This window comes from Scyliorhinus canicula, chromosome 14, assembly GCF_902713615.1.
Source record: "Scyliorhinus canicula chromosome 14, sScyCan1.1, whole genome shotgun sequence".
In the NCBI taxonomy this organism is placed as follows: domain Eukaryota; kingdom Metazoa; phylum Chordata; class Chondrichthyes; order Carcharhiniformes; family Scyliorhinidae; genus Scyliorhinus; species Scyliorhinus canicula.
The window spans coordinates 61214331-61230147 of NC_052159.1; the positions used below are offsets into that span (position 1 = coordinate 61214331).

At 44.1% G+C, this 15817-nt stretch overlaps 1 protein-coding gene across 2 annotated transcripts in view; it reads left to right on the forward strand.

Moving 5' to 3' along the window:
* Positions 1-15817, forward strand: part of cwf19l2 (CWF19 like cell cycle control factor 2) — a 201683-nt gene that overhangs the window by 73857 nt on the left and 112009 nt on the right. For both annotated transcript variants that reach the window (XM_038817825.1, XM_038817827.1), the window contains exon 8: positions 11997-12799. In XM_038817825.1, the coding sequence (XP_038673753.1) occupies positions 11997-12799 (803 nt within the window). The remainder of the gene's footprint in view (positions 1-11996; positions 12800-15817) is intronic.

Here is a 15817-nt window from a genome sequence, read left to right on the forward strand (position 1 = left end):
TTACCAGGCTTGTGGAGCAGATGGAGGAGGAATTCAAAAGGTGGGACATGGTGCCGCTATCGCTGGCGGGTAGAGTGCAGTCCGTCAAAATGACAGTTCTCCCGAGGTTCTTGTTCCTCTTTCAGTGTTTGCCCATCTTTATCCCTAGGGCTTTTTTTAGGAGGGTGACTAGCAGCATCATGAGCTTTGTTTGGGCGCATGGGACCCCGAGGGTGAAGAGGGTCTTCTTGGAGCGGGGTAAAGATGGTGGGGGGCTGGCGTTACCCAGTCTCTCGGGGTATTATTGGGCGACCATTGTGTCAATGGTGCGCAAGTGGGTGATGGAGTGGGAGGGGGCAGCATAGAAGCGGATGGAGAGGGCATCTTGTGGAGATACAAGCCTGGGGGCCCTGGTAACGGCGCCGTGGCCACTCCCTCCTACGAGGTATACCACGAGTCCGGTGGCGGCGGCTACCCTCAAGATTTGGGGGCAGTGGAGGCGACTTAGGGGGGAAGTGGGGGGGCTTGATGGAGGCTCCGTTAAGGGGGAACCATCGGTTCGTCCCGGGGAACATTGATGGGCGGTTCCAGGGTTGGCACAAAGCGGGCATCAGACAGCTGAGGGACCTGTTCATTGATGGGAGGTTTGCGAGCCTGGGGGAGTTGGAGGAGAAATTTGGGCTCCCCCGGGGAACATGTTCAGGTATCTGCAGATAAAGGCGTTTGCTAGGCGGCAGGTGGAGGGATTCCCTTTGCTTCCCGCGAGGTGTGTGAGTGACAGGGTGCTTTTGGGGGTCTGGGTCGGAGATGGGAAGATATGAAATGAAATGAAAATGAAAACCGCTTATTGTCACGAGTAGGCTTCAATGAAGTTACTGTGAAAAGCCCATAGTCGCCACATTCCGGCGCCTGTCCGGGGAGGCTGGTACGGGAATCGAACCGTGCTGCTGGCCTGCTTGGTCTGCTTTAAAAGCCAGCGATTTAGCCTTGTGAGCTATATCTGATATCTACAAGGTAATGCAGGAGGTGGAATAGGCGTCAGTAGAGGAGCTAAAGGCTAAGTGGGAGGGGGAACTGGGGGAACAGATCGAAGATGGGACATGGGCTGATGCTCTGGAGAGGGTTAACTCTTCCTCCTCATGTGCGCGGCTTAGACTCATCCAATTCAAGGTGCTATACCGGGCCCACATGTCCAGGTCTAGGATGAGTAGGTTCTTTGGGGGCGAAGACAGGTGTGTCAGGTGTTCGGGGAGTCCAACGAACCATGCCCATATGTTCTGGGCATGCCCGGCACTGGAGGAGTTCTGGAAAGGGGTGGCGAGGACGGTGTCGAGGGTGGTAGGATCCAGGGTCAAGCCAGGCTGGGGACTCGCGATTTTTGGGGTTGGGGTGGAGCTGGGAGTGCAGGAGGCGAAAGGCCGGTGTGCTGGCCTTTGCGTCCCTAGTAGCCCGACGGAGGTTCTTGCTACAGTGGAAGGATGCGAGACCCCCAAGCGTGGAGACCTGGATCAATGACATGGCGGGTTTTATTAAGCTAGAGGAGGCCAAATTCGCCCTGAGAGGATCGGTACAAGGGTTCTTTAGGCGGTGGCAACCTTTCCTCGACTTTCTGGCTCAGCGATAGGGTACTGGGTCAGCAGCAGCAGCAACCCGGGGGGGGAGGGGGGGAAAAAGGGGACGTTGACTATGTTTGCTTATTTAATTTTATTTTAATTAAATTTAATTTATTTTTAAGTTCTCTTGTTTACTGGGTGTGGGGGGGGGGGGGGGGGGGGTGTGTGTGTGATACATGCGTTGATACGGTCTTGGGGGTGTTACAGTTGTTATGGTGTTTTATTGTTGCTTTTCATTGTTTGTTGTTATATTTTCTGTAAACAATTCCAATAAAAATTATTTATTTAAAAAATATATTTGCACTGAAGGCAAATGTATTCATGAGCTGTGTTTCTCCTTGACACTTCTTACCTTGATAGGAAAATAGCAGCAAGTTGTAAATATTTATGTTTACAGGGTATAAGCAATTAGCCTTCCTTAGAGATAATTCCATAAAGACTGATAACTTTTAAAAAGAAACTTGAATTCCCAGTGACCAACGGGAAAAAATTGCATGACAAGATTCTAGAGATAATGAAGAGATATGAAGAGAGATTTGAGCAGTTTTGGCCTATACTGTCCAGAGTTTAGAAGAACGAGGGGCAATAAATTGAGGTATACAAGATGACAAAAGGTATAGATAAAGTAGACGTGGAGCAGATGCTTCCTCGTGGGGCTTTCTGGAAAATGCGTCATAGTTTCGGGGTAAGGGGTAGCAAATTTAAAACCAAGATGAGGAGAAACTATTTCTCCCAAAGAGTTGTGAATCTGTGGAATTCGCTATCCCAAAATGAAGTGGAAGCTGGGACAATGAGTAAATTTAAGGAGGAGTTAGACCGATTTTTAATTAGTCGAACACAGTTGAGGACCTGGTCAACCACCTCAGTGAAACTCCATGATTTATAACGATTGATATTTCTAATATTATGAACAGCAAAACAGAGCATCTTCTTGCACAGTAATTTAACATCATTGTGTAAGGTATTGGGGGAAAAAAGAGTAAAGATTAGTATGTAGCTGCATTTTTATGAAAACCTCAGTAGGAGAACATAATTTTATTATTTTGATGATTGCGCAAAAAATTGCTTTCTCTTGAAACATCTGATCTAAGTCCTTCCTTGTAGGCAATATAAATTATTCACTTCCTCCAGGATGTATGTGTGCGAGCAAGAATGTGTGTGGCTACAAAGAAACGTTCAGTGGCTGAGAATGTTTTAAATTAATTTGTGGGATGTGGGCATGTTGTCATGGGCACTATTTATTGCCCATCCCTTATTGCCTTTGAAAAGGCCTTCTTGAACCCCTGCAGCCCATGTGGTGAAAGTAGCACTGATCGGGAGGGAGTTCCAGGATTTTGACTCCGTGACTGTGAAGGAACAGTGATATATTTCCAAGTCAGGATAATGAGTAGCTTTGAAGGGAACCTTCAGGTGGTGGTGTTGCCATGTTTCTGCTACCCTTGTCCTTCTAGAGGGTAGCAGTTGTGGGTTTGATGGTGTTGTGTCAGCAGTTTTGGTGAGTTTCTGCAGTACATCTTATTGATGTACACACAGCTGCCACTGTGCAAAGGTGATGAGTTTCTTGCCACAGGATTCCTAGCTTTTGATTTGCTCTTGTAACCACAGTATTTATATGGCTAGTTCAGTTTCTGTTAAAGGGTAGCTCCCAGGGTGATGAATGAGGAGGATTCAGCCATTGAATGCCATTGTGCATTGGTTAGATTCTCTCTTTTTGGAGAAGATTTTGACGAGGCCCCATCTCTCCCCAAAACTTTTGACCACTGGTTTTCAGAATCTTGGTTGTGTGTGAAGGTGACAACTCTGAACTGGGTGGCCCAATTAGAACCAATTTGTATTTGGACATCACATGTCAAAATCAGCCTACACAGACGGAGGTAAAACAAAATCCACAATTGCATAAAGGACGGTGGTATTGGTATTTGGGGCACTACTCAAGATGCATTGTTCTAAACTCCACTCAGCACCAACATTTTTAAACCACTTGCTGGGTTCAGACGCTATAAAGTATGTACCTGTTAGGCAGGGAGGAAGTGGTCGAGCGAAGGAACCATGGGTTACTAAAGCAGTTGAACACTTGTCAAGAGGAAGAAGGAGGCTTATGTAAAGATGAGATGTGATGGTTCAGTTAGGGGGCTTGAGAGTTACAAGTTAGCTAGGAAGGCTCTAAAGAGAGAGCTAAGAAGAGCCAGGCAAGGACATGAGAAGTCTTTGGCAGGTAGGATCAAGGATAACCCTAAAGCTTTCTATAGAGATGTCAGGAATAAAAGAATGATTAAGGTAAGAGTAGGGCCAGTCAAGGACAGTAGTGGGAAGTTGTGCGTGGAGTCCGAGGAGATAGGAGAGGTGCTAAATGAGTATTTTTCATCTGTATTCACACAGGAAAAAGACAAAGTTGTCGAGGAGAATATTGAGATACAGGTTACTAGACTAGAAGGGCTTGAGGTTCATAAGGAGGAGGTGTTAGCGATTCTGGAAAGTGTGAACATAGATAAGTCCCCTGGGCCGGATGGGATTTATCGAGGATTCTCTGGGAAGCTAGGGAGGAGATTGCTGAGCCTTTGGCTTTGATCTTTAAGTCACCTTTGTCTACAGGAATAGTGCCAGAAGACTGGAGGATAGCAAATGTTGTCCCCTTGTTCAAGAAGGGGAGTAGAGATAGCCCTGGTAACTATAGACCAGTGAGCCTTATTTCAGTTGTCGGAAAGGTCTTGGAAAGGTTTATAAGAGATAGGATGTATAATCATCTAGAAACGAATAATTTGATTAGAGATAGTCAACATGGTTTTGTGCAGGGTAGGTCGTGCCTCACAAACCTCATTGACTTCTTCGAGAAGGTGACCAAACAGGTGGATGAGGGTAAAGCAGTTGATGTGGTGTATATGGATTTCAGTAAAGCGTTTGATAAGGTTCCCCACGGTAGGCTATTGCAGAAAATACAGAGGGATTCCGGGTGATTTAGCAGTTTGGATCAGAAATTGGCTAGCTGATAGAAGACAAAGGGTGGTGGTTGATGGGAAATGTTCTGACTGGTGTCCAGTTACTAATGGTGTACCACAAGGATCTGTTTTGGGGCCGCTGCTGTTTGTCATTTTTATAAATGACCTGGAGAAGGGCGTAGAAGGATGGGTGAATAAATTTGCAAATGACACTAAAGCCGGTGGAGTTGTGGACAGTGCAGAAGGATGTTACAAGTTACAGAGGGACATAGATAAGCTGCAGAGCTGGGCTGAGAGGTGGCAAATGGAGTTTAATGCAGAAAAGTGTGAGGTGATTCATTTTGGAAGGAATAACAGGAAGACAGAGTACTGGGCTAATGGTAAGATTCTTGGTAGTTTGGACGAGCAGAGAGATCTCGGTGTCCATGTCCATAGATCCCTGAAAGTTGCCACCCAGATTGAGACGGTTAGAACATAGAACATAGAACACTACAGCGCAGTACGGGCCCTTCGGCCCTCGATGTTGCGCCGACCTGTGAAACCATCTGAAGCCTATCTGACCTACACTATTCCATATTCATCCATATGTCTATCCAGTGACCACTTAAATACCCTTAAAGTTGGCGAGTCTACTACTATTGCAGGCAGGGCGTTCCACACCCCTACTACTCTCTGAGTAAAGAAACTGCCTCTGACATCTGTCCTATATCTCTCACCCCTCAATTTAAAGCTATGTCCCCTCGTGTTGGTCATCACCATCCGAGGAAAAAGACTCTCACTGTCCACCCTATCTAACCCTCTGACTATCTTATATGTCTCTATTAAGTCACCTCTCAGCCTTCTCCTCTCTAACGAAAACAACCTCAATTCCCTGAGCCTTTCCTCGTAAGACCTTCCCTCCATACCAGGCAACATCCTAGTAAATCTCCTCTGAACCCTTTCCAAAGCTTCCACATCCTTCCTATAATGTGGTGACCAGAACTGCACGCAGTACTCCAGGTGTGGCCGCACCAGAGTTATGTACAGCTGCAGCATGACCTTGTGGTTCCGAAACTCAATCCCCCTGCTTATAAAGGCTAGCACACCATATGCCTTCTTAACAGCCCTATTAACCTGGGTGGCAACTTTCAGGGATTTATGTACCTGGATGCCGAGATCTCTCTGTTCATCTACACTACCAAGAATCTTGCCATTAGCCCAGTACTCTGCATTCCTGTTACTCCTTCCAAAGTGAACCACCTCACACTTTTCCGCATTAAACTCCATCTGCCACCTCTCAGCCCAGCTCTGCAGCTTATCTATGTCCCTCTGTATCCTATAACATCCTTCAGCACTATCCACAACTCCACCGACCTTCGTGTCATCTGCAAATTTACTAACCCATCCTTCTACACCCTCTTCCAGGTCATTTATAAAAATGACAAACAGCAGTGGCCCCAAAACAGATCCTTGCGGTACACCACTAGTAACTGAACTCCAGGATGAACATTTGCCATCAACCACCACCCTCTGTCTTCTTTCAGCTAGCCAATTCCTGATCCAAACCGCTAAATCACCTTCAATTCCATACTTCCTTATTTTCTGCAATAGCCTACCGTGGGGAACCTTATCAAACGCCTTACTGAAATCCATATACACCACATCAACAGCTTTACCCTGATCCACCTGTTTGGTCACCTTCTCAAAAAACTCAATGAGGTTTGTGAGACATGACCTACCCTTCACAAAACCGTGTTGAGTATCGCTAATCAACTTGTTCTTTTCAAGATGATTATAAACCCTATCTCTTATAACCTTTTCCAACATTTTACCCACAACCGAAGTAAGGCTCACAGGTCTATAATTACCAGGGTTGTCTCTACTCCCCTTCTTGAACAAGGGGACAACATTTGCTATCCTCCAGTCTTCCGGCACTATTCCTGTCGACAAAGACGACATAAAGATCAAGGACAAAGGCTCAGCAATCTCCTCCCTGGCTTCCCAGAGAATCCTAGGATAAATCCCATCTGGCCCAGGGGACTTATCTATTTTGACATTTTCTAAAATTGCTAACACCTCCTCCTTTTGAACCTCAATTCCATCTAGCCTGGTCGACTGAACCTGAGTGTTCTCCTCGACAACATTGTCTTTCTCCAGTGTAAACACTGACGAAAAATATCCATTTAATGCTTCCCCTATCTCCTCTGATTCCACACACAACTTTCCACTACTATCCTTGATTGGCCCTAATCTTACTCGAGTCATTCTTTTGTTCCTGATATACCTATAAAAAGCCTTAGGGTTTTCCTTGATCCTATCCGCCAACGACTTTTCGTGTCCTCTCCTCGCTCTTCTTAACTCTCCCTTTAGGTCCTTCCTGGCTAACTTGTAACTCTCAAGTGCCCTAACTGAGCCTTCATGTCTCATCCTAACATAAGCCTCCTTCTTCCTCTTGACAAGTGCTTCAACTTCCTTAGTAAACCACGGTTCCCTTGTTCGACAACTTCCTCCCTGCCTGACAGGTACATACTTATCAAGGACACGCAGTAGCTGTTCCTTGAAAAAGCTCCACATTTCGATTGTACCCATCCCCTGCAGTTTCCTTCCCCATCCTATACCTCCTAAATCTTGCCGAATAGCATCATAATTGCCTTTCCCCCAGCTATAATTCTTGCCTTGCGGTATATACCTATCCCTGCCCATTGCTAAAGTAAACATAACCGAGTTGTGATCACTATCACCAAAGTGCTCACCTACATCTAAATCTAACACCTGGCCGGGTTCATTACCCAGTACCAAATCCAATGTGGCCTCGCCCCTTGTTGGCCTGTCTACATACTGTGTCAGAAAACCCTCCTGCACACACTGCTCAAAAACTGACCCATCTATAGTACTCGAACTATAGTATTTCCAGTCAATATTTGGAAAGTTAAAGTCCCCCATAACAACTACCCTGTTACTCTCGCTCCTGTCAAGAATCATCTTTGCAATCCTTTCCTCTACATCTCTGGGACTATTCGGAGGTCTATAGACAACTCCCAACAGGGTGACCTCTCCTCTACTGTTCCTAACTTCGGCCCATACTGCCTCAGTAGACGAGTCCTCAAGCGTCCTTTCTACCGCCGTAATACTTTCCTTGATTAACAATGCCACACCCCCCCCCCTCTTTTACCATCTTCTCTGTTCTTACAGAAACATCTGTTGTTAAGAAGGCGTACGGTGTGTTAGCTTTTATTAGTAGAGGAATTGAGTTTCGGAGCCATGAGGTCATGTTGCAGTTGTACAAACCTCTGGTGCGGCCGCATTTGGATTATTGCGTGCAGTTTTGGTCGCCACATTATAGGAAGGATGTGGAAGCATTGGAAAGGGTACAGAGGAGATTTACAAGGATGTTGCCTGGTATGGAGGGAAGATCTTATGAGGAAAGGCTGAAGGACTTGAGGCTGTTTTCGTTAGAGAGAAGAAGGTTAAGAGGTGACTTAATTGAGGCATACAAGATGATCAGAGGGTTAGATAGGGTGGACATTGAGAGCCTTTTTCCTCGGATGGTGATGTTCAGCACGAGGGGACATACCTTTAAATTGAGGGGAGATAGATATAGGACAGATGTCAGAGGTAGGTTCTTTACTCAGAGAGTAGTAAGGGCATGGAATGCCCTGCCTGCAACAGTAGTGGACTCGCCAACACTAAACGCATTCAAATGGTCATTGGATAGGCATATGGACGATAAGGGAATAGTGTAGATGGGCTTTAGAGGGGTTACACAGGACGGTGCAACATCGAGAGCCGAAGGGCCTGTACTGCGCTGTAATGTTCTATGTTCTAAAGTAGATTTTCCAATGGACTCAAAATAAAAAAAGGAGATTTTCCACAAAATTATTTAAAACACAGGATAGGGGAAACTATTTTGCCCCATGTGCCTGTGTAAATGCTGATGCTGTCCCCAGTAACCGCAAATTCTTGAATCCTCTTATTCATATAATCATAGAATCTTACAGTGCAGAAAGAGGTCATTCGGCCCATCAGGTCTACACTCACCCTCTGAAAGAACACCTACTAAGCCTACACCCTTTCCCATCTCTATAATCCGACCTAACATTTACACATGGGCAATTTATTTTAGCATGGCTGATTCACCTAACCTGCACATCTTTGGACTGTGGGAAGAAACCAGAGCACCCGGAGGAAACCAAAGCAGACACTGGGAGAAAGTGGAAACTTCACATAGACAGTTAGACACAGGGAGAATGTACACACTCCACATTGACAGTCAGCCAAAGCCAGAATTGAACTCGGGTCCGTGGCTCTGAGACAGCAGTGCTAACCGTTTTCCCACCATGCCGCCCCTTTTTAACCATTTATGTAATTTGTTGTCACGCAGCAGTCTAGCTTGTCTCAAAAGTCACGTCCTGAAACATCCCATGGTCTAATTGCTTGGGTTCAAGTGCCGGGTCTTCTTTGCCTGCAACTTGGAAGGTAAAACAAGGCAGAAGAAAAGTTCTTGTAATAGATGTCAGGTTGATGGGGCAAATGAAAACCAGCTTGAATATATACAAAGTTGGGAAGAGAAGTGAAAGAAAATAAGGGAGAGCATGAGAAGACACTGTATTGTGAATAGTGAGGATAATGGTGCTTGACTTCAAGAGAGCCTGGACAGGCTGGTGGAATGGACGAACATGTCTCTTCCCTTGTAGTGCCAGGTTGTGCAGTGCACAGCCACCACCACAATACTCGCGACCTTTGTTGGAGCATATTGAAGGTCTCCACCAGAGCGATCAAGGCATCTGAGTCAGTCACATCTAAGCCCGATGGTCTGCTCAATGGTCACTTGAGTTACCGTGCGGCAGCTTTTGTTTGTCACTTATGCATCTATTTTAGGGTCCTGCATAGGCGCATGGAGTCATGTCTTCAGTGATAAGCCCTTTCCACCTAGCATCCATCCTTGAAGGTGCACCAGGGGCTGAAAAAGCCTCGACAACTCGACAACTGAGTCTGCTTTAGTATGTGGGCATTATGACAGTTTCCCAAGGAGCCTTGCAGACACCTGTGGCAGTCGCAGAACATTTATGCATAAAGTGGTACTGTTAATGAAGGCCACTTCCATGGGACATCCATGGGAGCTTTGATGGTCATATGCCTGCAGTCAATCAGAACCTGCACTGTGGGAGAACAGTATTGGCCCTAAACCTATAGCCCTCTCAGTGTGACTGTCCAAATGGTGAAAAACTTCTGACCGTCTCGTAGATGGCATTGGTGACCATCTTGATGCAGAACTTCATTCTGGGGGATCCAACAGCTATCTTCAGATGGTCCCAGGAATGATTTTAATACATAGAAATACAGCACCTAGGTGACCATCACTGCCCTCTAATTAGCTCTTCTTCCATCATGGCGCACAGCTCAGTAACTGCCTCTGAAGAGGCACATGCTTCAGTGACACCGCTGTTCCAGTATTTGCAGAAAACAGCTTCTGAAAGTAAATACTCCGTGGTGGGTCATGTTTTTTGTAATCAAGACACTGGTTGCGTGCCTCACTGCAATCTCCTGCCCCATGCTCCCTCCCAGACTCATGATTCTTGTGCCTATCTGGGTGTTGAAATCTTGCTGCTGGTGGCTGATGTTCTCCTTCTCTGATGCTCCTCTGCACTGGAGGTCTCAAAGCCTTGAGTGAAAGCAGCCCCTACAGTTCCGCACTTGCTTCTAAAGGCCTTCCACCACTATCCTTTTATTCTGCATGCATTTGTACACCTGACAAATTCAAGATGACACTTGATCAGAGTGCCTCTACTGTGCTTTCCAGGTTTGTCAAGCCTCAGATTGCCACTGCCACAGTTTATTCGCTATCACCCTCTCACAATGCATGGCTACTGCAAACTCTTGCTGAGATTCTGTCTCCTTAAAGCTGGCAAGGCTCTGCAACTCTATTGTTCTTTTCTGCCCTTGATAAAATTCTGAACAAGTCAAAGTTGATTTGATGTTTAACAGGCTCAACTACTTCCCGTTGCCTTCAGGGATGATCTCCATCTGCCCGTTCGGCTACCTCGGGAATATCCCTAATGGTGTGTACACATTGGGCTTCTCTTCTAATGCTATCCACCGTAATTTTGCTGCCCACCAGCCTATCTCCAATGTGCTGAAAAAAAATTCACCCATTGGGTACAAATGCAAGGAAGTTATGATAAACTTTTATACAGTTGAGGCTGAATCAGTCTGTTGTCCAATTATGTTCACTGTCCTGTAAGAAGGACGTGAACGTAGTGGAGAGGATGCAGAAAGGATTTACGAAAATGGTTCCATGGATAATGGACTGCAGTTATGTGGGTAGATTGGAAATGTGGGGTTGTTCTCCTTGGAGAAAAATTGAGAGAAGATTTGATAGTGGTGCTCAAAATCATAATGGGCCTGGACAGAACAGTTAGGGAGAAATTGTTCCTATTGGCAGAAGGGTGATGAACCAGAAGACACAGTTTCAAGTGATTGGGAAAAGTACCAGAGACAACATAAGGAAAAAATATTTTTTAGTGAGTAGTTGGGATCCGGAATCCCTAAACCTCAGTTGCTGGTGCCTGCCAGATGACCTTTTCCAAGACTCGCCTTTCTTTCCCACACTGCCTCTCTTTCTCACACTGCCAGTTCTCAAGTTTGCTCCCCATTGTTCTTGGCTCCCTAGTCAATGATGGCTGTCTGAGGATGTGGAGTGCCATCACCAAGCCAGAGGTGTGAAGTTGCACTAAACAGTGGAACCTTGTACAACTTACCTAAAGGAGAGTTGAAGCAGTATCCCAGGGTCAGTTCATTCATTCCACATGGACAGACTTCAGACCAACATGCATGAATTGACAGAACTAAACTTCTGCCTGGAGCCACGAGCAGCAACACTTGGTAGTGAAACCGCCTGTTTTGGGAGAGTACCAACTGAATCTGGGGGAGTTGGGAACATTGCATTTAATGAGTGACTCAGTAGTATTGTTACAGGAGCATTCTGATTGGGTGTTCAGTTGTGCTAACATTCTTAACTTTAAATGTACAAAAATCAGTGTTCAAAACGGGATATTCATACTTTTTTCATACTGACTAGAATTTTTTTTCAGTTTTATTAATTTTCGTGAGCACACAAGAGTTCCCCACCACTCATTTTGAGTTATTGCAAACAATGACAATTAAAATGATCCGTCAAAATCGATAAACTCCTCCTGTATCAGAAACAGATTGAGAGCCTCAATACTACGTAGAATATTATGTTAATTTAATTGATATATGTTTTGCGACAGGGTAAATTGCCTTCAGCTTTCAACTAGACACTAAGCTTTACCTCTGATCTGAAAACAGCACTCTGGGAAAGTACTTGTGTTTTGTAGGAATCATAGTGATGGGCAAAATGTGGTTTTTAATTGCAAAGAATTAAAACTTTACAATGATGTAATGATAAAAACAATCAATACAGAGATTTAATAATAGTGAATATTTGTCTTTTTCCTCTCCCCTTTAGTCTATGGACTTATTCCAACAGAAACTACGAGAAGCTGAAAAAGTTGCAGCATTAAAATATCAAGATGATAACGATAAGCGAAGAGAGAGTTGGAAAAAACCAAGAAGCTGGCATTCTGATCAAAATGAAAGAAAAGAATATGGTTCCGAAAGGCGACTGAGTCGAGACAAAGACAGATATGAGGAAGATGACAGAGATACAGAAAAAGAAAGATCAAAAGGATGTTTAAAGGATCAATTCAAGTGGAAGGAAAGGGATAATAGAAGGAAAGATATTATTGATAGATACAAAGGCCAGTCCAGTGACAGAGAGGTAGAAATGGAGCTCGCCAAAGAGAAGTGTACAGGTAAAAGTGAAGAAATTAACAGAATCCAAGATGAAAAATGTAAACAGACCAGGCAAAGAAATAATTTTGCCAGAGGTTTAGAAAGTGACAATTTTTTTGATAGGGAGAAGGGGAAAGCTTTATCCTTAAGCAATTTAAAATCTAAGTTTATGAAACCTGATGATGAAGAATGGGGCATCAAGTTTCCACGTTTGCCTAACCGCATGCCAGAATTTCATAGTTCCGACAGTAGTGGTTTTCGAAAACCAGATAATAATAGTGATAGTACGTCAACATGGTGCAGAACCAATAGTGGAAACAAACTATCAGAAGAACCCACATCATTTCCACCTCCGAGCAGTGTTTCAGAATATGACGAAACCACAAACTCCATGAACAAATCGAGAAAGACCAAGCCCAGAGAAAACAGTCCTGTGCAAGCAGAATCTTCACAAGGTCAACAGAAGTCAAGTTCTAGGTAAGTGTACTTTAATAAATAAGGAAGCTTGAATGCAATTTTCATATTACCATTAGATGAGTTATGAGGTGCCAGAAAGAACTCTTATGATTATAGCAATTAACACTGATTCAAAACTGTATATTATTCCATTAACATAAAGTTTTAAATTATTCCTGATTGGGAGGGGTATGCTGGAGAAATAAATGATATTGTGAATCAGAGCTGAAGGTGAAGACCTCATTTAATCCTGGGATGTAATTTCTGAGTGTTTGAGTATTCTGTACAATTTGAGTATCAGTACAAGAACCAGATAATTTCGATGTCCATCCTCACGTGTTGTGAAAACAAAACCCCATCATCAAAGGCTAAATTTAACCTGTTTTCATTTGACTATGTTTTGGGATTATGTTTCCTGCTCTGGGTTAGTAGCTAAGGCAGTGATGTCCTCTCCTTTTCTGGTGACCCGCTTTAAAATACAGCCTTGGCTAATAGTCTGTGACGAATGTCTACTTTATTGTTCATGTTAATATTTTAAAGGTATTGTTTTGGGAAGATTAAAGTTTTAAATGTAGAAAATGTGATAAATGCAATTAAAAGTATCCTAAAGTCTAATACACTTAAATATTTGGGGCTATGTTGACTTAAGGGTTTAACAGCTAGAAAGGTAAGAGCCATAAAACAACGTGGGCTTACTTATTGGGAAAGCTAGAGAGATGATGTCTACACTGCAAGAACTGCAATCCAGAGCGATGTTTTGTCTTAGGAGTTAAAGCTAAATTAGTTTAAAAGCATTCAGTGAAACCTGAAAAGCTGTATCACTAAAGAGATGGGTGGAGTTGAATCTTGCAATTTCATTCTCCCAATTTGTGTACATTAAATAAAACGTTATTGGTTTCACAGATTGTAACAATTTAAATTTGGATGATTTCTCTGGGATGAGTTTTTTTTTGTTTGACACATTGCTGAACAAACCAATACTGATTTTCCTGTTCCTGTGCCTGAATAGATTAAATTACCAGAGTATGGTAGCACAGTGGTTAGCACTGTTGCTTCACAGCGTCAGGGACCCAGGTTCAATTCCTGGCTTGGGTCACTGAGTGTGCCGGGTCTGCACATTCTCCCCGTGTCTGTGGGTTTCCTCCAGGCGCTCCGGTTTCCTCCCACAAGTCCCGAAAGACGTGTATGTTAGATGAATTGGACATTCTGAATTCTCCCTCAATGTACCCGAACAGCGCCGTAGTGTGGCGACATGGGAATTTTCACAGTAACTTCATTGCAGTGTTAATGTAAGCCTACTTATGACATTTTCGAGGAAATTAGTTGGGCTGTGAGAATTGGCAGTGCAGGATTCTGTTGGAATGGAATGTAGTCTGCAGAATTTTTGCTGAATTGGGAATTGGAGTTTGTGCTATTAGAAGGCTTGTGAGAAAAGCATTGCAACGATCAATTCCTGAAATGACTATAGCACCAATGATGTTTCAGTGGCATTGGTATGAGTGCCATGATGTGGAGATGCCGGCGTTGGACTGGGGTGAGCACAGTAAGAAGTCTTACAACACCAGGTTAAAGTCCAACAGGTTTGTTTCAAACACGAGCTTTCGGAGCACGGCTCCTTCTTCAGGTGAATGGAAAGGCTTGTTCCAGAAATGTTTATATAGACACAGTCAGAGATGCCCCGGAATGCGAGCACCTGCAGGCAATCAAATCATCAAAGATGCAGAGAGAGAGGTAACTCCAGGTTAAAGAGGTGTGAATTGTCCCAAGCCAGTTCAGTCGGTAGGCCTCTGCAAGTCCAGGCTTGTTGGTGGGGGCCGAATGTAATGCGACATGAATCCCAGATCCCGGTTGAGTCCCCATTCATGCGTGCGGAACTACCGCACGCATGAATGGGGACTCAACCGGGATCTGGGATTCATGTCGCATTACATTCGGCCCCCACCAACAAGCCTGGACTTGCAGAGGCCTACCGACTGAACTGGCTTGGGACAATTCACACCTCTTTAACCTGGAGTTACCTCTCTCTCTGCATCTTTGATGATTTGATTGCCTGCAGGTGCTCGCATTCCGGGGCATCTCTGACTGTGTCTATATAAACATTTCTGGAACAAGCCTTTCCATTCACCTGAAGAAGGAGCCGTGCTCCGAAAGCTCGTGTTTGAAACAAACCTGTTGGACTTTAACCTGGTGTTGTAAGACTTCTTATTGGTATGAGTGGCAGAGTAAGGGCAGGCAACATTTGAGGTGAAAGTAAATGATCTTGATGACAGTTTGACTCTGGGATTTGAAGCTCATTCTGGACACCAGTTGATGTCTTGGTGTCATACTCAAGACATTATGCAGACCAAAGAGAACAGAAGAGAATGGGGAATGATGGAATAGATGGGCACAGAGTTTGGTGACAATAATGCATTCAAGGATTTTAGAGAGTTGTAAGGCATTATGAGATAAAGGAACAGAGCAGGCATGTGATATTAGGACCTCTGCTCGAATGGAAGGTACATATTAACAGACTGGTTGGGCCATGAGATATGTTGGCTTGTTGTGAATTCAGTTTGGTTCTATATAACATTCCATTGGGGAGGAGATGAGAATGAGAAGTCAGAGATGCCAGGTGCTTTATTTTGAGAAAGTTGACGACAAATCAACTGTGTAGTCAAACATATCATCCAATCTCTTTGAACATCCTGCAGTGAGTAGTTTTCTTTTATTGTAGAACTTAGGGCACCAAACTAAAAGTCCTTCCCATTTTTAATTTTTATCATACGGTCACCATAAAGTATATTTGCACCACCACTCTACCAATTACTATTATTGACGTTGATCACAGACTATGAATGGATTATTACTAATGAATCTCTGAACCAATTTAATTTTCTGCGACAATTAAATGTTCTTTTGAAAAGGAACTCATATCTTTGAAATACAGCAATATTCAGAACATTGCTTAATCTTTTCCCATTTTGATCTCTGCCAAGACTGAAATACAGCAATATTCAGAGCATTGCTTAATCTTTTCCCATTTTGATCTCTGCCAAG